General features: G+C 35.4%; 1 protein-coding gene and 1 long non-coding RNA gene across 16 annotated transcripts in view; one reads left to right on the forward strand and one right to left on the reverse strand.

The window, feature by feature from the left end:
- The window catches only part of CaMKII (Calcium/calmodulin-dependent protein kinase II), a 99,470-nt gene that overhangs the window by 77,102 nt on the left and 338 nt on the right, over positions 1 to 22,030 (reverse strand). For 12 of the 13 annotated variants that reach the window (XR_006246421.2, XR_006246422.2, XR_011443537.1 and 9 more), the window contains exons 2-5: positions 8,298 to 8,509; positions 8,130 to 8,224; positions 8,006 to 8,065; positions 7,871 to 7,925 (exon numbers count right to left, since the gene is read on the reverse strand). Coding sequence is in view for 10 of the 13 variants with exons in the window: in XM_043213462.2 (XP_043069397.1) it covers positions 7,871 to 7,925; positions 8,006 to 8,065; positions 8,130 to 8,224; positions 8,298 to 8,362 (275 nt within the window). In the remaining 3 variants the exon portion in view is untranslated. Of the gene's footprint in view, positions 1 to 7,870; positions 7,926 to 8,005; positions 8,066 to 8,129; positions 8,225 to 8,297; positions 8,510 to 16,798; positions 17,083 to 22,030 lie in introns of those variants that run through there. The other variant, XM_043213455.2, reaches the window with a different exon arrangement.
- Positions 19,616 to 22,030, forward strand: part of LOC108120235 (uncharacterized) — a 70,180-nt gene continuing 67,765 nt past the window's right edge. Inside the window, exons 1-2 of one of the 3 annotated variants that reach the window (XR_001773061.3) lie at positions 19,616 to 20,297; positions 20,520 to 21,421. This is a non-coding gene — a long non-coding RNA (uncharacterized lncRNA). Of the gene's footprint in view, positions 20,298 to 20,519; positions 21,524 to 22,030 lie in introns of those variants that run through there. The other 2 variants (XR_011443538.1, XR_011443539.1) reach the window with 2 other exon arrangements.

A 22,030-nucleotide genomic window follows, 5' to 3' on the forward strand; every position in this document is an offset into this window, starting at 1 on the left:
TTCACCTCCTGATGAAACTGTAGAACATCTTCTTTGAAAGGCTGGACAGTGGCAATCTGTTAGACAGAAGCATCTGGAAAACAGATTCATCATAGACATCTTAGATGTTTCAGTCCTAGATCCCAACAGGATAAAAAAATTCACCACAGCCTCAGATAAGCGAACTGCTAGCCTAGCAATCTTCAGATTACGAAAAGATCCTACTACGGTATCATAAGTGATCGAAAATTATCTAAGTGTGTCGGCTCTTAGAACCAATTCTGTTGGAGGGTAAACATCGTAGCTTCCGTTTTTCTTTGTGGCTGTGTTAAGGCCTGTTGAGAGCTTTGTGAGTTAGGATGCATTAGATTTTCCATCCCAAATCGTAGAGCATCGCATAGAGGTCTTCTTCATCGAAGAAGACGTCTGGCATAGTTTTCGATGCCGTGTACATATTCTATGGTTTTTGATTGCGCGTTGCTGTCGCTTATCGCTTGTCGCATGCGACTCTTCAGCGTCATGTACACCACACGTCATCTATAGTTTGCCGTGTGATTCCCTCCGCAGTTTCCACATTTCTTCACGGTACATCCTTGTTGCTATGGGAATCGCCGCCAACTACAAAGACAGTTTCTGCAGGATAACCTAGTGTGTCCATGCTCTTGACAATTTGTGTATTGCACTTGACCGTTGCGTTTATGTGGCTCTTTCACATTTCAATTTGTTAATAACATTCTTGGCGCCGATCCATTTTTTAAAGAGCAGATTTTATTTCCGCGGGGGTAACGTCGTGGTTGATTCCTTTTACTACCATTTAGATCCACGTAGGCCCTTGCTGATTTTCAGCTGGTAAGTGTTGTAGTTTTTCTTAGCATTGTCCAGATGTTTAGACACGACTTGGAAGTGCTCTTAAGTCTTTGTTTCACCTTTGTTTCATGGATGTTCCATTTGATAAGCGGTACAACATGAAAGTTGTCACCGTTCCCGATCAATTCGGTTAACCAGGGCACTCGAGCTTTTCTCTCGATATAGATTGAAGGGGAGTTGTGCTTTTATGCGGTGTCTTGCGCTGGTTAATTTTCTTCAACCTCCGCAAGTAGGGAAAACTTGTTGCTACTGGATCTGCCTGGTTCTTCGTCGATCGTCTGGACGCGGTTTTTGTTGTATTACCCCCCGGAGGGGGTGTTTTACACTGCGAACTCCATCACGCGGGAGTTGGAGCGAGTGGGCAAGACCGTGGCTCTTAGCGGTCAGTAAAACCAAGTTACTCTTAAACGCTGATTTTTCCTTTTTGGTGTCGCGGGTTAAAAGAAAGGGAAGAAACCGTTTCTTTGGTTTACTGGGCACTTATTTGTTTTAAACAACTATCTACCAGTTTTTGCTTCAACCCATCACTGCTGTTATGTTACGCTTGTCTATTGCTTTTATTAGTTTGTGGTTCAGCGTCTTTTAGGTTATTTTAACCAAGATTTATATACCCTGTACTCGTAGAGTACAAAGGTATATTTTAGTCGTGTAAATGTATTTAACATAGAGAAGGAATCACTTCCGACCCCCTAAAGTATATATCTATCTATATATATAAAAATCAATTGCTGTTCGTTAGTCTCGCTAAAACTCGAGAATGGCTGAACGGATTTATCTTATCTTGGTCTTGAATTATTCGTGGAGGTCTAGGGAAGGCTTAAAAGGTGAGAAAAATTCGAATAATTGCCGGGAAAATCCTCAAAACAGTATTTTTCTATTTCCCATACAAACGTTTTCTAAATAAAATGGAGAGTCAATTTGTAATTTATTACCGCTGTATAAAGTTCAAATTCGCATGCGCGTTGGAGGATCTTATATCGCGTTCCGAAACTCAACAAAAATGAAAGTGAATCGCGAACGCGACAAAATTGCATAGTCTCACAGCTTCATATAGCTTCGAGAAAATTAATTTTAGCTAACTTCAGTTGTTAATCTGTCCGATTATTTTTTTAATAAGACTATATAGAAATCGAAAGATAAATCTTAAGTTTTGTCACAAACGTTAAATTATAAATCTTAAGTTAAATTTCTGAACGCAATCATAATATTTGACATTAGATTTGACGCAGTGGCGCAGTTACGTGAATCACAATCGAAAGATGCACAAGAAAATGTCAAATGAAAATGTCAAAATGTCAGCAGCTAGGCTTGAGCGAACACGATTGAGAGTTAGGCAAACGCGTTCTGCAGCAATCGATTTGATTCGGATGTTTAATTAATAATGCCGCGACCAAGACGATCGAATCTTTCCCGACAAAGCCGTAATGCAAGAAGAATACAAAATACTGCAAATGAAAGGACTGAAAAAGAACAAGAAATTGCACGTGAACAGCGCCGCAATAGTATGGCTCGACTTCGTGCTTCTCAATCACGAGAGCAAAGTGAAGCAGCCCGTGAAACAGCTCGGTTGGCAATGCAGAATCGTCGAGCGAACAACAGAAGTCAACAAATAGATAATTTGCGACGCAGAACAAGATATTTAGCTGATTTGAATTGAGCTGCGTTTCGATACAATTGCAGCAATGATTACAGCTTGCATCCTAGCGTTTGCATTGGGCAAATGGACGTTGTTTGCGAGTATTGTGGTGCATTAAAGTTTTCCGGAGAAACGCCTGGATTATGCTGCGTTAATGGTAAAGTGAAATTGCCAGTGTTGACTCCGCCACATGAGCCATTGTATTCATTGCTTTGCGGCGAAACACAAGAATCACGCCACTTTCTTGCAAATACTCGAAAATACAATAGTGGTTTCCAAATGACGCCATTTGGGGCAGACATTATCGAAGAAGGAGGTTTTAATCCGACATTTAAGGTATTTATTTTTGTACTTACATAGAATGTAGTTAAAGAATCTGGTTTTTATTTTGTAGATACAAAGACAGATTCACCATCGAATTGGATCATTACTACCTTTCGAAGATACACAGAATAAATTTTTACAAATATATTTCATGGGCAACATGGAAGAAAAACTTGATCGACGCCTAGGGATCAATGCAGGAATGAAGCGAGCAATTCTTCAAGACTTGCAGTGTCTGCTTCATGAACATCATGCGTTGGTCAGGTTGTTTAAGAGTTGTCATTGAACATTTAAAATAATCCAGATGCAGTGTGCAACATAAAAACAATCGTCTATGGGCATAGTGCCCATATTTTGGATGAATGCACTATAGGTCGTAAAATTGGAATGGGGAATTGGATTGGTCATTTAGGGATATAAGAAACAATGATAAACTACGGCCCTTTACGGCCCTTTGTTACTCCTTTTAAGGTGTTCACGGTTAACGGACGCTGATGAATTCAATGCTTGCTTAAAATCATCGCGACTGTGGCGTAATGTTGAACAAGAACTGACCAAGAATAAGCGCGATCAAATGCGTCAGGATCCACCCTTTCTCTAAACAACTGTTAGATATTGGCGAGGGGAATTTTGTGGTACATAAAAATACTGAATCTACTTGAAATACTGAAAAATATTTATTAACCAAAATAAATGAAGAAAAAACAGCTAGCCCTTATAGAAAACAAAAAAGGGCAAAACAACGTTTGCCGGGGTTGCTAGTTATATTATATATATTATATATTATATTATATTATATTATATAGTATATATTATATTATATATATATATATTCTTGATCAGCATCAACACCCTAGTCGATCAGCCATGTCTGCATGGCTGTAAGATATTAATGAAGCAAAATTATGCCTCTACGAGGCATACAAAATGTCGTAGAACACAACTACTAAATTATGCCTCTACGAATTACCCTCTATGGTACTCAACGATTACCGGGTAAAAAAAGTTCCTAAGTTCTATCTTTAAAAATATCAATATTGGGTTATTTAAGTTATATGGCAGCTATAGGATATAGTCGGTCATTCCTTATGAACTTTAGTATGTAAAATTTAAAAAAAGAAATCAAGGACGCTTGAAACATCAAAAAACCGTCCCAACACTCCCAACCAAACTCCTCCATATAAATCATGAGCGAATGATTCTTACAACAACCCCCCACCAATCAAAACCAACATCAATGGACATAGATCAGACCCCCTAAAGTATATATATATATATACTTTATATAAATCATATAAATATACCTTGTAAAAACAATTTTACAGGAAAAATACCACTTGTTCAAAGGAAAAGTTGAAGAACAAGACTATTTTCAATCAACAAAAGAAAATGAAAACAAAAAAGGAAATCTAACTTCGGGCGGAACCGAAGTTGATATACCCTTTGGAACCGGATATGTAACGGAAACATCGGATATAGTTGGCCGATCCTTATGAGAATATCATAATAAAACCAATTAATTACAATAAGAAATCTTTAAAACAGTCCAAAGCTTCTATCTTCAAAAATACCAAAGTTGGCATATTTACTAACTAAAAAAGAATAACCCGTCAATAAAATATGTTAATTAACTGTATAGCTTATGGTGAAAAAGGACTCCAAGACGACTTAGGACGTTATTCCCAAGTGAGTACGAGAAATTGGGCTCACTGCGATTAAACGTCGAACGCCACAAAAATACTTTGTTGAGGCCTAAATGCAAGTGTTTATAAGGTTATTAATAATGATCTGAGAATGAAAAACATAACTTGACATCGGCGGCATGTATAAATGAAGTACCATAGATTACTACCAACTTAAGCAACTTACTTAAAACCAAAAGAAGAGAACCTAAGTTACTACCTCGTGGGACTTCAGATGTAAGGTTTATAATCTCTAGCGTAAGTGATGAGTTTAAACAAAAAACGCTGCGTGCGGTTCGATAGATAGGAAGTCATCTTCTGTACGATTTTTGGAGAAAACCCCATAATATGCAGCTTAAGTAGCTAAAAATGTTTTACTATGTTACTATGTTTTACAGAATCGAATGCTTCGCTAAAACAGTGTAAACCACATCAATTTGCAAGCGGCTGTGAAAAACCCCTGTGTATTATCGAATTGAATTAAAGAAGGTTTGTTGCAGTAGAACGATGCTTGTAATGCCGGGAGGTGGAAATTACGCTTTTGCAAAAATGTTAAATTTGCGAAATAATAAGTTTATCCAGCACTTTGGGAATGGCAGAGCCCAGCCCAGCTGCCCAGCTGTGAGGTAGTCACCAGATATTGTTACATTGCATTGGGTACACCCTATTGTAAAGGTACGACTGCAGTAGATTTTGGGTTTATGTAGAAAAATGCGTTTTAAATTTGAGATAGGCTTGAGATATGTCGAAAAATATAACACCACCAAGCACAGAAAAATTGGCTAGTCTAGATAGTGTTCTAAGCTTTAAAGTATAGTAATATGTGAATTAGAAATCATTTTTCGAACAAGATAAAAACGATAGAAGGCTTATTAGTGTGTACAGTGACAGAATTGTGTGTTATTTTTTGACCTTAGATATCATTAGAATAATAGATTTCTTTCAACTCTTTGGGAAGTAACCATAATTAATAATCCCATAGACGACTTCAATAGCGCTGTTTGGGCTAATAACATCTTTGGGGTCAATAGGTTACCGTCGAACGCGGTGTTTTGGTTTTAGCTCCCTGATGATTTTTTCGATTTTGTTCGTCCGAAACGAAGTTGTTGTTGGCGAAGGAGTAGTTTTTAGGTAAATTGGTGGCTGGAGAAATGCATTTGAGACAGAATTTGGCTGGAAGACACTTTAAAGATGTGTAGCGATATGTTTCAGCTCTGTCTTTGACGCTGCTAGCCCAGCATCTCAAATCGGGGTGGTCGTTTCAATTGGATTTTTAAATCCCGATTTGATGTCCGATTCCTTATTAATTTATGGGGCGAGTTCTGTGTGGGAGCTCACTTACTTTTTTTTAATTAAGCACTTACCATATAACATATATGTGTAACTATTTATTTCATACAACGAAAATGGAAGCCAAAATTTCTTGCGACAAGCCCTTGCAGCCACAAAAAGCATTCACCTCTCTTTCTCACGATCATTTTGGCCCTCAAATTCAAATTATAAGTATGCGCGTTCACACATTTAGATATACGGGTGCGATTTTTTTTATATCCAGCCAGGTTTCCGTTACTTGATTGAGTTTTTGCATAGTTTTTGCTGTGTACTCGCTTCGTAAATTTTGGTAACGCGTTGCTGTCGCTTGTCGCTCCTCTTAAGCTCTTTTTACCTCTTATAGAGAGCTCTTAGCTCTCATAGAGACCACGTATGGGTATTTTTTTTTAAGATTAAAAGCAGCCCAAAGTGTGCAGTATGATCTAGTGCGTTCATACTTTTGACAGTTAGTGCGGGTTCGGTACCCTCATAGTTGATAGTAGTAATGTCAGTTTCGATTTTCTTTATAATTTTTCTGAGCCTTATCCAGATATTTTGACGCGGCTCCTTTGACAAGCGGAACAACATAAAAATTCCGTTCCCGGGAAGGGCATCAATCTGTTTGACGAGGGTGTTCGAGCTGTTTTCTCTGACATATATTGTATATCAAACGATTTTGTAGTGGATTTTTCTGGTCGGTTTTCCTCGACTTCTTGCAGGGTATTTTTGATTCATAGTCGATCTTGTGAACGCGGGTTTTTTTTTACCCGCCGGACTTATCTGCAGACTAAGTAAGCGACTTATTTTAACTTCATTCCAGTCAGTTTTACGGAATCGCCTTGGCTCTTGAAGTTGATATTTTTATACCCTTGCAGAGGGTATTATAATTTTGGTCAAAAGTGTTCAAGATCTCTTGCTTGTCTCTCAGTTTTAAAGCTGTCGACTTGAAACTTTGCACACTTTGCGATATTGTCGTCTGGGTGTTGGTTAGGTGATTCATTTAGCAGCTTATGGCCGCTAAACTGAAATTCATGCGTGCAGAGCTGGTCATTGCGGATATTTCCACGGCACACTTTATTAAATTTGTTTAAATATATTGTTTAAATATATTTTTTGTATATATTTATATCAGAGGTCGGCACGGCCCTATCTCGGAGGCATAGGAATTTTCTCTGCCCGAGCTCTGCCACACACACACACAGTATACATGTGTGAAACGTCATGCTCACAGCCTACCTTCTGCTATTCGTTACTAACACTAATGCGGTAAAATCATATCAATGTATTGGGGTGCCGACCACTGATTTATATACAATTTGTTTAAAATACGGTAACATTTTCCTAAGGTGACATTATATCGGTGCTTACCAGAACATCGGACTTATCAAATGTATCAATTGGGCTGTTAAGTTTTTGAAAGTAAGTCTTACGGAACCAGCGAATCTTATTTGCAACGGAGCGAGACTTTTGATTAACACCAGGAATGGTATCGATTGTAACCTCAAGATTAGTGTAATATGGATCCTCTGGGGTTGAAAGGGGCAAAGCTCTGGCATATGTGGTTTCATCAGGATGAAATTAGTCTAGAAAACATGAGTCTGGAAGCCGACCTAGAGACATGTCAAATAATCCCTTCGTGTAATCATAATGGGTGGAAAGCGATTACAAAAAATATGAGTTTCCAATATTTGACACAGAAAATTCAAACAAATTAAGTAGGTGGTTCGGCTAATTTAGAAATTTCCGGTATTATACCCCGTCAATAGGTTTTTTTATTCGTTAAACTGTATGTGTCAACTTAGATTGCTTAATTAAGTTTATTTATCAATGTGTCTATTTATTTAAACCTATTTAAAGCGTATCCAATAAGAGCTCAATATGTCGTAAACTTTAAACAAGTTGCTCTCATAAATGTTAAATGTTTTGCTGTTGGTCTTAAAAAATTCTTCTCAGCGCTAAAAGTATTGCAACATATTTCGAATGCACATAAAAAGTCCATCATTGAAAATGGAAAACGTATACAGAAAAGTGACTCAAAATAACATTATTTATATATAAAATTTTTGCTTACAGATCAAAAACAAGGTAGTGATAGTTCTCTTCTTGAATACTGTCATGCAAACGCACTGAAAGAAATATATGCATATTATTCAAATAAATTTCGGTAAATAAGTTTTTTTCACGTAATTTAAAAAAAATACTATACCGATGTTGGGATGGTGTAATTTTCTGCATATCCTTGCCTCCCGTTCTAGTTTTTGGAAGTCTAAAAAAAATAAATATAATTGTATGATTATAGGATAATTTTTAAATATGTACATAAATCATACCTCTTGCTGTCAATTTTTTAGTATTTATAATTTTTGCTGCAAACTCAAATCCGGTTGATTTTTGGACACATCTTTTAACAATAGAGAATGCCCCTCTAAAAATAAACCGTTTCAAGAATAATTTTTAAAATTTTTTTAAAAGCAACAAAAATTTATTTTGAAACTTACTTTCCCAGCTCTTCTTTAATGTCATAATTGTCGGAGAAACGCGTACAGGCTGCGGGTGCAGCCATCGCGATGGCACACTTAAGAAAATCTATTGCGACTGCAAATTGTGATCAATCGGCTATGAACACTTCTTAGTACTTATATCCTTATTTACAGTTGAAATTTTACTTGCTCTCAGATTTATGCGGATGTGTGTACATCAAGTCTGATAACTAAAAATGATGGCAATAATTATTTTTTTTATTCCAACTAATTTTATTTATTAATTTTATTAATTTTTTTTACTCAAAAGGTGAATTTTGTATAAACATGTAAAGCATAAGCAATTATATTTTGCATACTATATTACTCTATCTTCTTTCTTTACATATCTATTAATGTATTGTACATATTAATGAAGGAAGGTTTGTAAGTTTGTTCTAGCGTGTATTGGAATAACGAGTGTTCATCCTAGTACTCAGATCGACAAAAACTGTTTTCCAGCTATAAGAGTGAGCGAGAGGCAAATACCTGAAAAACAGTTTTTGACAGGGTCTTTGTACCACCCCGTAGTCAGATCGAAACAAAATTCCAGAAATTTGCATGGGGGTGCCAACCAACACCAATAACCGTTTTATAAATATAAACGCTATAAGGTTATAAAATATCGAAAAATATCCATATTTTGATTTATCATCAACAACCGCTGCCGGCACACTGAAACTTACGAAAATATCATAATATAATTAATTTATTACAATAAAAGATCTAAAAAAAAGTCCCAAGCTTCTATCTTCCAAAATACCAAAATTGGTATTTCTACCAAATACCATTTCCGATTGTTCAGTTACATATATGGCGGCTATAAGATACGATCGTTATGAAGTTTCGTAGTTCGGATCAACTGACATAATATAAAATATGTACGAAGTTCCAACTTTCTATCTTAAGAAACACGGAAGTTGAGTCAATTCATTAGGATATAGTCGGCCGATCCTTATGAAATTTGGCATGTCGTATTGTTTTGCCAAAAAAAAAGCACTCATGAATCCTCTTTAACTCAAAAAACAACAAAGTTACAGCATTTCCGATCAATCAGTTATATGGCAGCTATAGAGTATAGTCGGTCAATCTCGGCCGTTCCGACTTATATACTGCGTGCAAAGAAAATAAGGTTAGGTTTGTAAGACGTTCTCATAATTCAAACATAATGAGTTTTACAACCATAGAAATAAAACAAGAAAGGAAAGCTAATTTCGGGCGGAGCCGAAGTTGATATACCCTTTCAGTTAAAACCGGAAACATCGGATATAGTTGCTCGATGCTTATAAGAATATCATAATATAACCAATTTATTACAATAAAGCTACAAAAAAGTCCCAAGCTTCGACTTGAAACTTTGAATAAACACTTCTTTCCTTTGCACGCAGTATATAAGTCCGAACGACCAGGATCGCTCGCCTATATCTTATAGCTGCCGTATAACTCGACCGACTATATCCTAAAGCTGCCACATAACTGATTGATCAGAAATGCCATAACTTTGGTGAGAGTTTCTTAAAGGTGGAGTTGGGATTTTTTATGGATTCTATATTTGACAAAACAATACAGCCCACCAAACTTCATAAGGATCAGCATCGGCCGTCTATATCCTTTAGACTTTTTTACATTTTTTTAATCTTACATTTTTTTTTTAATTTTAAATCTATTAAATTGGTTTTATAATGAAATTCTCACAAAGATTTATATGCGATCATAACGTCCCTCTGTTTCTCATAAGCGAACGGTCGTGTTTTTTTTGTGCGCACTGCGTTTATGATAAATATTGGTAAACCGGTGTTTACTTACTTGTGAATTGAATATATTGAGAATCTTAAGAATCTTAAGCTTAAACCGTATCGCTTCGCGAGCGCTGTGGTATATTTGGAGTCGAATTAATAATTTGTCTAATTTCAATTCCAAGCATAGCTCAGCTCTGCTTCTTCCGCGTCCTATCTCTATTTCTGCATTTTTCTTTTGCACTCTCAAGGTATAGTGTGGTTCAAGGTATAGTGTTTTTCAACTTTTTATATATTAATTTTGTTTTATTTATTATAAAATATGGAATTTAAACTTGTCTGCGCTTTGAAGTCTTGTAACAAGACAATTTCCTCATCCCAGCCTACCATCCATTGCTGGCTATGTGAAAACGTCGTACACGCCAAGTGTTTCAGTTTCGGATGCCATTTCGTTGATGAGACAGACCAAGAATGGATTTAAAGAGTTGATCACTGGTTTTCGTAAATTCAATGACCAACTCTGTGTGTTTGACACTCAGTTAAGCAGCCTTCAGCTACTAACTGAGTCTCCTAAGCGTAAGAAATCCGCTGTTTGTGATCCGCCTCAGCCTACTCTTCGGCCACCCCAAGGGCTAGAACTGAAAAAAATTCGCCATCTGAATTTCTCGAGGAAAATAAGCAATTGTCTGATATGTCCTCTGTGGTATCCCTTCCGTCAGAGTCACCCAAAAGGGTATTCCAAAGTCCGGACCACCGGCACCGACTGATGCTGCAGTTCTCGTACCTGCGACACCAAAACCCTTACAGGTGATTCCTAGATCGAAACATATAGTTGTTTCTCGGCTTGCCCCTGATACTTCAGAGATTGATATCTCGGCGCATATCAAAGCCAAAACAAAAGCCGATATAAAGGTGGAGAACATAACTAAATTTAAATATAATTATATACGGCGCACGTCTTCTTTCAAGATTCGTGTGCCCGCGCTGATGTTCAAGACGATTTGTTCTTCCAGTTTTTGGCCAGAGAATATTTTCTTCCAAGAACATCAGCCTATTTCCGTAAAGAAAAAAGTTATAAAACCAGTGGGAATGAGACTTCCCCATATCGGAACCACTGACCAACCTTTCACCTCTTCCTTGTCTACTAACCCAAAAAACTAGTATCGTCACATAACACTTACCTATCAGAACACTAGGGGGCTCCGTAGCAAACTCCCTAAACTATATTCTGATAGTTCTTCCTTTGCATCCCATATTATAGCCTTTACAGAAACTTGGTTAAAGCCGGAGATCTTTAGCTCCGAAGTTTTTTCAAGTAAGTACACCACTTTTAGACGGGATCGACCTCAGCGAAGGGGGGGTGGAGTCCTCATTTCGGTAGACTCTACTCTTGCTTCTGAAGAGGTGAAATCACAACAGCTTGGTCACATTGAATTTATGTGAATTAAAATCACTCTGTCCGTGAATTTTTTATACATTACATCAGAGGTGCTCAACGCCTATATACTGAGTGCACTTTTGTTTTTGTAGATGCTCTGTGCTTGTGGGTAGTGCGCCCATAAGCACCGTGTATATGGGCTTCGATTTGCATGCGAAACAAAAACAATTTTGCTTGTTTCTCCATTACATCACTATCCGTCGTCACGCTTCACTGAACACAATGTATTTTGTTTTTGTTTTTTCCTCGAGCACATGCACTGGAACTTATTCTTCTGTCTGTGTTGGCTTTTGATTTATTTCGTGGTGGACCATCGTAAGTGTTATGTTATATTTTTTGTGAAAGGGTTTTTTGAACCTTAAAATTAATAAAAAATAATGAAAGAAATCGACTAAATAATAATAATCTGGAAAAATAAGCTCAATTGAATTTATTAACCACTAAAATTAATAAAAATATTGAATCTTTTTTAAACCAAATGTAGAAAAAAAAAACCAAAAATAAATATTTTAAACTGTTTTTTTTTTCTCTCAGTGCACAGCTGCGCCCCAACACAAAAGCGCCGCTACATATATACACGTTTTCTTGTGTCTGTGTTAGTAAAAGCTCTGCACACAAGACGAATTTGAGCACCCCTGCATTACATGTTCGTATATACCGCCTTCGTCCGAACCGCCCACATATTGGCAGCATTTGTCCGCAGTTCGGTACGTTTTTAATCTTATGACTGATCGTGACCAGCTCGTCACGGTTGGCGACTTTAATATACTGCAATTAAAGTGGTCTAACATCGAGAACTCACCATCTTTGTCACTTATCACTCACCATGACTTCACCGCGGGCATGTTTGACATGTCCCTAGGTCAAATTAACCATGTTAGAAATTCGCTAGGTCGGCTTTTAGACTTATGCTTTGTATCTGATCCTGATGATACTGCTCTCTCCAGAGCTTTCCCCCTTTCAACCCCAGAGGATCCATATCACCCCACTCTGGAGGTCTCTATCGAAACTATTCCTGGTATCGATCAGATGTCTCCATGCGTGGCAAATAAGATTCGCTGCTTCCGTAAAGCTGATTTTCAGAAACTTAATAGCCTTATCGATACACAAGATTGGTCCGATATTCTGGCATGCACTGATCTATTCGCAGAATTTTTTCAAACAACTTATTCTCCGCCTAAATTGACAGATTAGCAAATCTTATTTTCTGTCCGTTTTTTTCTGAGAACAACTTATTATCTGGTCTTTTAAAGGTAAAACCCATTTATTCCCAAGGCTCCGACGGAGTACCAGGCTGTGTGTTAAAATACTGCGCCAGGGCTCTTTGCAAACCTCTTCTAAAAATTTTTTTTGTTTTTATTAACCGTAGTGGGGGTTGAACTTGAGGTATCCACGTTCAACCATGCGACACTTTAACATGACACTGGTGTTTACTATCGGGTCCCATTTCGTTTTTAACGTTTCGTTTCGTTTGTGCAAAGTTTCAAGTCGAAAGCTTTAAAACTGAGAGACGAACTAGCTCAAATCAACGTAGGAGGTGATCCTGATCATGAGCATATATACTTTATAGGGTCGGAGATGTCACTTTCACTTCGTTGCACACCATTGACCAAAATTATAAGAAAGAAAACCAAACTTCGGGCGAAAGTTAATATATCCCTGCAGTTAAGATCGGATATTAATCGCAAATATCGTGTGTAGTTATGATCGCTTTGATTATTTTATAATTATTGTTGGTTATGATTATGATTGATTTATTGATTATGGTACTGATTATGATTATTTTTTTTTTTTAAATACAATAAAAGTCCCAAGCTTTTATCTTAAAAAATATTAAATTTGTTACTTTTGCCAAATACTTTTTGTCAGTTTGAATAATATCGACCGTTTTACGTAAATTTTTTACTCTGTTTATCTCGAAAATTAATACGTTTTTCGAGAAACTTTTTTCCAAAAAATGTTTGCTTCAATAATACTGTAATTGATATTAAAATACTTAATAAATCCTTTACTTTGTGAGTTATGGGTAAAATGGTTATGAGTGTTTTTTGAAAGTTAATCTGAATTTTAACTTGGAACTTAATCAGTATTAAAAATTTAATTAAAAAAAACAAAAGTTTTTAGTCCTTAAAACCTGTAGGAGGGGATTAAGGCCTGACTTAAAAGCAGTGATGAGGAAACTTTCATTCATAGCACGCGTGAATAGGGTCGGTAATTCCGCCGCAGAGCTGCGCGCACACTGACAGTGTGAGCATTCTCAGACTCTTCTCTTTATTTAGAAGCTCTCTTATTTGCTCATATTTTGCCTTACTTGACAGCCCAAACTTAAAAATAAATGTTTTTACAGAGATTTTTTTTTCTTAAAAAAAAAACAATTTTTTCTTAAATTGCGTTGCAACAAGTTTTCCCCATATTATTGGAGATTATTCAATAATTATTATTATTTTATAGATTATTTTTAGATTATTTTATAGATTATTATATTATAGATCAGAGGTCGGCACGGCCCTATCTCGGGGGCATAGGAAATTTCTCTGCCCAAGCTCTGCCACACACACACAGTATAAATGTGTGAAACGTCATGCTCAAAGCCTACTTTCTGCTATACGTTACTAACACTAATGCGGTAAAATCATATCAATGTATTGGGCTGCCGACCTCTGTTATAGATTATTCAATAAGGATTATTATTCCCTGTCAAAAGGTATTATAATTTTGGTCAGAAGTGTGAAAAGCAGTGAAGGAGACATCTCCGACCCAATAAAATATATATATTCTTGATCAGGATCACCTCCTGAGTTGATATGAGCATGTCCGTCTGTCCGTCTGTCTGTTTCTACGCAAACTAGTCTCTCAGTTTTAAAGCTATCGACTTGAAACTTTGCACACACCCTTCTTTTTTTTGCACGCAGTATAGAAGTCGGAACGGCCGGGATCTGCCGACTGTATCCTATAGCTGCCATATAACTGAACGATCGGAAATGACCCAACTTTTGTGTTTTTGAAGCTGGAACTTGGTACAGATTTCAGTTTTGGTCAGTTAATCCGACCTACCAAATTTCAAAACGATCGGTCGACTATATCTTATAGCTGCCATATAACTGAACGATCGGAAATGGTATTTGGTAGAAAAATCTATTTTCGTATTTTTGAAGATAGGAGCTTGGTACTTTTTTCAGATTTTTATTTTAATTAATTGGTTTTATTATGATGTAATCATAAGGATCGGCCAACTATATCCGATTTTTGCGATATATATCCGGTTTAAATTGCAAGGGTATATCAACTTCGGCTCCGCCCGAAGTTGGTTTTTCTTTCTTGTTTTAAGATTTTTTATTGTAATTAATTGTATATATTAATTATGATATTCTCATAAGCAGGGACTGCAAATAAGACTTATGAGTTCAAAAAAATTGAACGACAAAAAAGCCTTTGTGGGGAGTGGGAAAAGGACACATATACAATTTTTTAACGGGTGAATCCAGAAAAACAATAAACTTTTATTTTAATTTCTATTGCTAAAATTGAAATATAACTCTTATTTTCAATTTTTATAATAATAATTAAGAATAAGAATTATTTTTCAATTTTTATAAAAAGAATAAAAAAAATTGAAAATAAGTGTTACGATTCAATTTTTATTATAAAAATTAAAAATAAGTGTTACGATTCAATTTTTATTATAAAAATTGAATGCGAATAACTTCTGAACCGAGTGGACTATTAAAAAACCGCTTACATTTTTATGATCTGTGGCGCAGTACCTTTCAAATTATGTATCCTTATGTATCCGAATGTCCTTAAAGGACATAATGTAAGCGGTTTTTTAATAGTCCACTCGGTTCAGAAGTTATTCGCATTCAATTTTTATTTTCAATTTTTATAATAAAAATTGAATCGTAACACTTATTTTCAATTTTTTTAATAAAAATTGAATCATAATTTTTATTTTTTTTTTTTTTTTATTGAAAAATAATTCTTATTCTTAATTATTATTATAAAAATTGAAAATAAGAGTTATATTTCAATTTTTTGTCATAAAAATCAACAAATAATTTTTATTTTATAATTTTTTAAATTATAAATAATAATTAATTATAATTATAAATAATATTTTTATAAATTTAAAAATTATAACAATTACGGTCCCTGCTCATAAGGATCAGTCAACTATATTCGATATATACGGTCTCCAATTAATTATTATAATAATTACAATAATAATTATTATCCATTATAATGGGTCGAAATAAGCCTTCATGCTCTCGCTCTCGGAATCGGTGACATCTGAGGTGGTCTTGGAAACGGATGTTTCAATCTTGCATCATTGGCAGGGATAAATGCAATGTTCGAAGACAGCTGATGTAAAACGAAGCCGTTATATGTGAGGTGATGGTACTTTGGTGGAAGCTTTTTACTATCAAGTTTATTATTGGCATCCTAGTATAATCGCGTCATCAGTTACATGACTTCAATCTGCCTCCATTGTCATTTAGGTATGCGTTTAATCTGTCCAATCTGCTTCACTTCAGAACCGCCAGTCCCGCAGATACAATTTTTAGCTATTCGCCGAAGGCGATGGCTTGTGATTGCTTTTAGCATCTTTGTCTTGCTTACATGAGCTGTTGTCTTGCCCGGCACATTTTGCTTGTAGCCGATCGATGTACAGAAATATCAGTGCCACGTCTCTGTAAAAGCGACGCCTTTACGCAAACGGTTTTTCGGGACTTGCTCTTAAAAGGATTTTTAAATTTTTAATGTTTTTTAATAAATTAAAATTTTAAGCTTTAAATAAGTTAAATTTTTTAGCTTTTGAAAAAAAATAGATCTTTAATTTATTTCAAAAAAAGGATAAAATTTTTACGAAAGAAACTGAAATTTTTGAATTTTTGTCGTATTTTTCAGACTTTGACGCCATTTTTTCGGCACAACTTCCGACAATTGGTTACATTTTTGACACATATCAATATTGTCTCGTTATATCTGAATAAAACGAGACCAATTTCATTAGAAAATTATGAAAATAGTTGAATTTATAACGATTTCCCAAAACAAGTCAGTGCAATTTTACTAGCTCTCGGGAGTAAGTGTGTAAAAGAAAGAAATAAGCGAAATGGAAGGGCGCACTATTACTCGGGAACGGAGATTGGACTGACTTGTTTTGGGAGACGTCGCGCTTCAGCCTTAAAAATATTTAAATAAACGTGAACACATTATTCTCCACACGGACTTCACTTGGCAGGTGCTCTTTAATATTTTCACTGCTAGTTTATTTTTCGGCTGAGTACAGATTACGTGGTACAAACCCTTAAGGTTAAAATGTTTTTTGATATCGTCATGAAGCTATCGCCAATCCGAGTCGCAGTGGTGTATTAAAATCGATCCCCACATGCTCCGCCTAGCATGCACTTCGATGCTATTGGTTCGTTCCATTTCCCTTCGCGGATCTTGCGAGGGTCTGCTAGTTTCCAATTATTGTTCATACATAGTAATGTCGGCTGGGCAGAATAGGTATATAACTGCAAGTCTCTCTATGATCTGCTGTATAAATGCTAGATTCTGGATTAGAGGCGGAGAACTATCGATAGTAGCCACCATCGATATTTAACGACTATAACTTTTGAACCATCGTTGATATTATCGCCCGACATATAAAAAAATTTTATTTTTAGCTATACCAAATATTTTTTGTTTAACCAATATTCTTCTTGAGCCGGGTTCGCCTATCTAAAATAATTTGGCCCGCCTTACTGAGTGTTCCTTTCAATTCAAATGCAAAGCTGCTTGTCAACGCTTGAAGCACGAAGTGTGGGAGGTACTCGACGTTTACCTAAAATGCAACACATCACCGATCGAAATACTCATGCACCATATACATGCACCATACCTTATTTTTTAAAAACGATCGATAGTGCCATCAATTGTTTTCAACATCTATTGGACGTCTTTTAAACGCGACGCTTTTTCCTCTGCCCTTATCCGCAGGCGTGGAGATAATCCACAGGTTTACGAAGTTTTTTTTAGAAGTCTTTAGGTCGAGAAGGCTGCGGCTCCCATTATTCTTTAAGCGAACATCAAACTACTTTTCTGCTTTTTTATTTTAATCCCATTTTAAAACCAAGAGGTCGGGCGCTAAGCAACTTCGACGCTAAATGCCTGATTTCGGTAGGTGACCGCCATGCAGCCGCCGAAAAAAAATATGGCCGGTACTAAGGTTTTGACCTTAAGGAACGCCCGTGTCGTCACTCAGTTCCGCCGCTTTTTTTATGTCTCTTTTCGGATCGCCGGCTCCCGTGAAATCGATGGGCCGACATCTGCCGTCATGCGCTAGGGTTGTCTCGCGGTATCTCAAGCATATCTTTCGCTCTGCAGTACCAAACCTTTCGCTCTTGGAAGGACCTTAGTGGCATCTAATTTTGCTTTAATGTGAAAATTTTAAAATTATCGCATTAGTTGACGGTCTGCATCAGCTTCTGTCTTGCGATGTTTGTCCTTACATTGGCTATATAATTATTCTTTTTATGGTTATTAATTTTGTAATAATCATACTAACCATGGAAAATGTAATTGCTTAGAGATATTTTTACGAAAATATACAAGTTTTACACTTTGTCATTGCTTTTGAATTTATTAATGTTATTATACCCTTGCAGAGGGTATTATAATTTTGTCCAAAAGTTTGCAACGCAGTGAAGGAGACATCTCCGACCCTATAAAGTATATATATTCTTGATCAGGATCACCTCCTGAGTTGATATGAGCATGTCCGTCTGTCCGTCTGTCCGTCTGTCCGTCTGTCTGTTTCTACGCAAACTAGTCTCTCAGTTTTAAAGCTATCGACTTGAAACTTTGCACAAACCATTCTTTTCTTTGCACGCAGTATATAAGTCGGAACGGCCGGGATCGGCCGACTATATCCCATAGCTGCCATATAACTGATTGATCGGAAATGGTATAACTTCGGTGTTTTAAGAGTTAGAGATTTCAAAAATTTGACACGAGAAATATTTTTGGCAAAATTTTTCGACGTGCCAACTTTTATAAGGGTTGGCCGACTATATCCTATAGCTGCCATATAACTGAACGATCGGAAATGACCCAACTTTTGTGTTTTTGAAGATAGAAAGCTGGTACTTGGTACAGATTATATTTTTGGTCACTTAATCCGACCTACCAAATTTAATAACGACCGGCTGACTATATCTTATAGCTGCCATATAACAGAACGATCGGAAATGGTTTTTGGTAGAAATACCAACTTTGGTATTTCGACGTGCCAACTTTTATAAGGATTGGCCGACTATATCCTATAGCTGCCATATAACTGAACGATCGGAAATGACCCAACTTTTGTGTTTTTGAAGATAGAAAGCTGGTACTTGGTACAGATTATATTTTTGGTCACTTAATCCGACCTACCAAATTTAATAACGACCGGCTGACTATATCTTATAGCTGCCATATAACTGAACGATCGGAAATGGTTTTTGGTAGAAATACCAACTTTGGTATTTCGACGTGCCAACTTTTATAAGGATTGGCCGACTATATCCTATAGCTGCCATATAACTGAACGATCGGAAATGACCCAACTTTTGTGTTTTTGAAGATAGAAAGCTGGTACTTGGTACAGATTATATTTTTGGTCACTTAATCCGACCTACCAAATTTAATAACGACCGGCTGACTATATCTTACAGCTGCCATATAACTGAACGATCGGAAATGGTTTTTGGTAGAAATACCAACTTTGGTATTGTTAAAGATAGAAGTTTGGGACTTTTTTTATATTTTATTATATAATAAATTGGGATATTATAATATACTCATAAGGATCGGCCAACTATATCCGATGTTTGCGATATATATCCGGTTTTAACAGAAAGGGTATATCAACTTTGGCTCCGCCTGAAGTTAGCTTTCCTTTCTTGTTTTTCTGATGTTTTACGCATTTGTAAAATTATGTAATTCAAAAATACTTACGAAGAATTTTAAAAACTTCGCTGGTAACACTTTAAACAAAAGAAGCGACTAAAACACTCCAAGTCGAAAAATGTATGCCGCTTGAAAAATGACTAAAGGCAATCAAAACGGTTAAAAAAAAAAGGTAAAGGTTCAAAAGAACCAAAACGAAAAAGATTCTATTATACTTTTTAAAGATACTTTTAAAAGAGAATTATACTTTAATTTTCGTTTTTGTTTCTGTTCATAAAACACTATAAAATAAATTAGTCTATGAAAAATAACATTGACTGCACTAGGCCATGAATTAAATGGCGAGTATTGCAATAGTCAATTTCCACTGAGCAGCATCTGAGCACCAGCCGTTAAAATAAAAATCCTTTTAAAAAAAAATGTTTATCCGCCATCCAAATTTGACGTAGTTTAATGTGTAAATTACATTAGCGATAGTTAACTGATGTTTCGTTTTTGCAACTCTGATTAACTGACGTTAAGTGATGTTTCGTTTTTTCGTTTTTTGTTGACAAGGAAGCCTTGAAATGGCAAGGATTAGAATTAAAAAGAATTAAATTCTTCTTACGAGAATTTCATTCAATCCAAATTCCTTAGAATAAAAAATGTAAAAAGCGTAACAAGCTTATATCTTCCAAACTACCAAAGTTGGGTTATTTCCGATCGTTCAGTTATATGGCAGCTATAAGATATACTCTGCCGATTCTTATGAAATTTGTTAGGTCGAATCAGTTGGCAAGATACATACACATATAGACTTTATCAAGTCGGAAATGCGAGACAAATTTGGTGTTTCTTTGGTTTAAAACCCAATGTAAATGCTTGCCAAAGGTAAGTAAATGATTAATTAAGTTGAAATCCTTATGGCAGATTTGTTTTTGTAGAACAAAAAAAAATTTGGAGGAAAATTTCATGGCAAGAATTGAAAATAAACGCTTTTACTCGTCAAAAAGGTTTTTAATCTAAGTTCGAGGCAAAAGAAATTGTTTACAAATAAAAAAATTAGCTTGAAAATAATATAATTTAAACTTGTTTTTTGTACTCTATTTTTAGGTATTTTTGGGCCTGCCGCGTTTTTTATTCTGAGCACGGGCAGAATATCGATAAATTGATATTTTGATATACATAAAATCAATAAGCCTTTTATTTTTTGTTCCATCTTGGCTCAACATGTTGCGTTTTGGGTGTATGAGTGGACGGACAGAGATGAAATAACAAATATCTCTTTCTGGCCCAACTGCACAAAACGCAATATGTCGTGTAAAGCGAGAGATAAATAGGAGACCCTATAAAGCTATCTTGCTCAGACGTAACTGCGCAACACCCAACTTTTTTCATCTGACCGAGTATGTTTAATACAAAGCACGAAGCGAAAACCACGAAAACTTGAAAAAACGAAAAGAAATGTAAAATAAACCATTTTTTCTTTTAATACAGGCAGTTAGAGATACTAAAAAAGTATATTATATTATTCATCTTCCCGAATGTATAAAAATTTTTAGGGGTTGAATGCATTAGCTATAGTAATTATTATATTTAATTATTCTAAAAAAAAAACATAAAAAAGTTAAGTATAAAAAAAAAAGAAGTGCAATGTGAAAACAATTTTTTCGTGAATAGAATTATTGTGTGTAGCAAGTAAATTAGTATTTATTTTGGAACATAAATTGGTACATATTCTTATTTATGAGTAAACAAATATGGAAGTATGTATGTATGTTATACATATGCATGTATACTTACATATGCCAAAAATCATGCGTACTCTTTTGTATATGAGTATATTTAGATACATATGTATGTACATATGTACCTAAGTATATTAATGAATAGACAAAAATTAAAATAAGAAAACCATCCCATGCTAACACTATGTATGTATATATGTATGTACATATGTAAGTAAATACATATTTGAATATATTTCGGAAATTTGACTTTTGTGTAGTCTGCTACACCCGCTGTTTTAATATTTTTAAAAAATTTAATACTAAATAGAAGTGCGACAGGTGTTTCTGAATCGATTTTATTTCCTTTTATGAATGGAATATTAGAAAGTATGTATGAAGATATACATACAAGTGTACATACATATGTATATAAATGTCGGGTGGAGTACTGACACAATCTTGTGTATCCTTTTAATTTCCTTTTCAAGAGCTTTTCTTGATTGAGCTTAACGACAAAACGCCCCGCCTCACTTAACGGGGATGTCACATGGTATTAAGTAAAACTTGTTGCGAATGAGTAATGTTTTTATAACCTTGCCTCTACTATAATTTCATTTCCTATGTTTATGAACATATGTATGTACATATGTATGTTTGCATCATATTTAAATTCACTCAAATATTTTTAAAAAGGTTTAAGTATTAATATTAACTAGAGGGATAGACGCACTCTAGCAAAGTTTCTTGTTAAGCTTCGTGCGAGGCCTGTGTATATGTATGTACATATATGTATATACATATGTATGTATGTACATACATATTAACTTAATTTAAACTACGATTTAACATGATTTCAGCATATTATATGAACTTTATATATTCCAACAACAGCTG

The sequence above is a fragment of the Drosophila bipectinata genome, chromosome 4 (genome assembly GCF_030179905.1).
Source record: "Drosophila bipectinata strain 14024-0381.07 chromosome 4, DbipHiC1v2, whole genome shotgun sequence".
Taxonomy (NCBI): Eukaryota; Metazoa; Arthropoda; class Insecta; order Diptera; family Drosophilidae; genus Drosophila; species Drosophila bipectinata.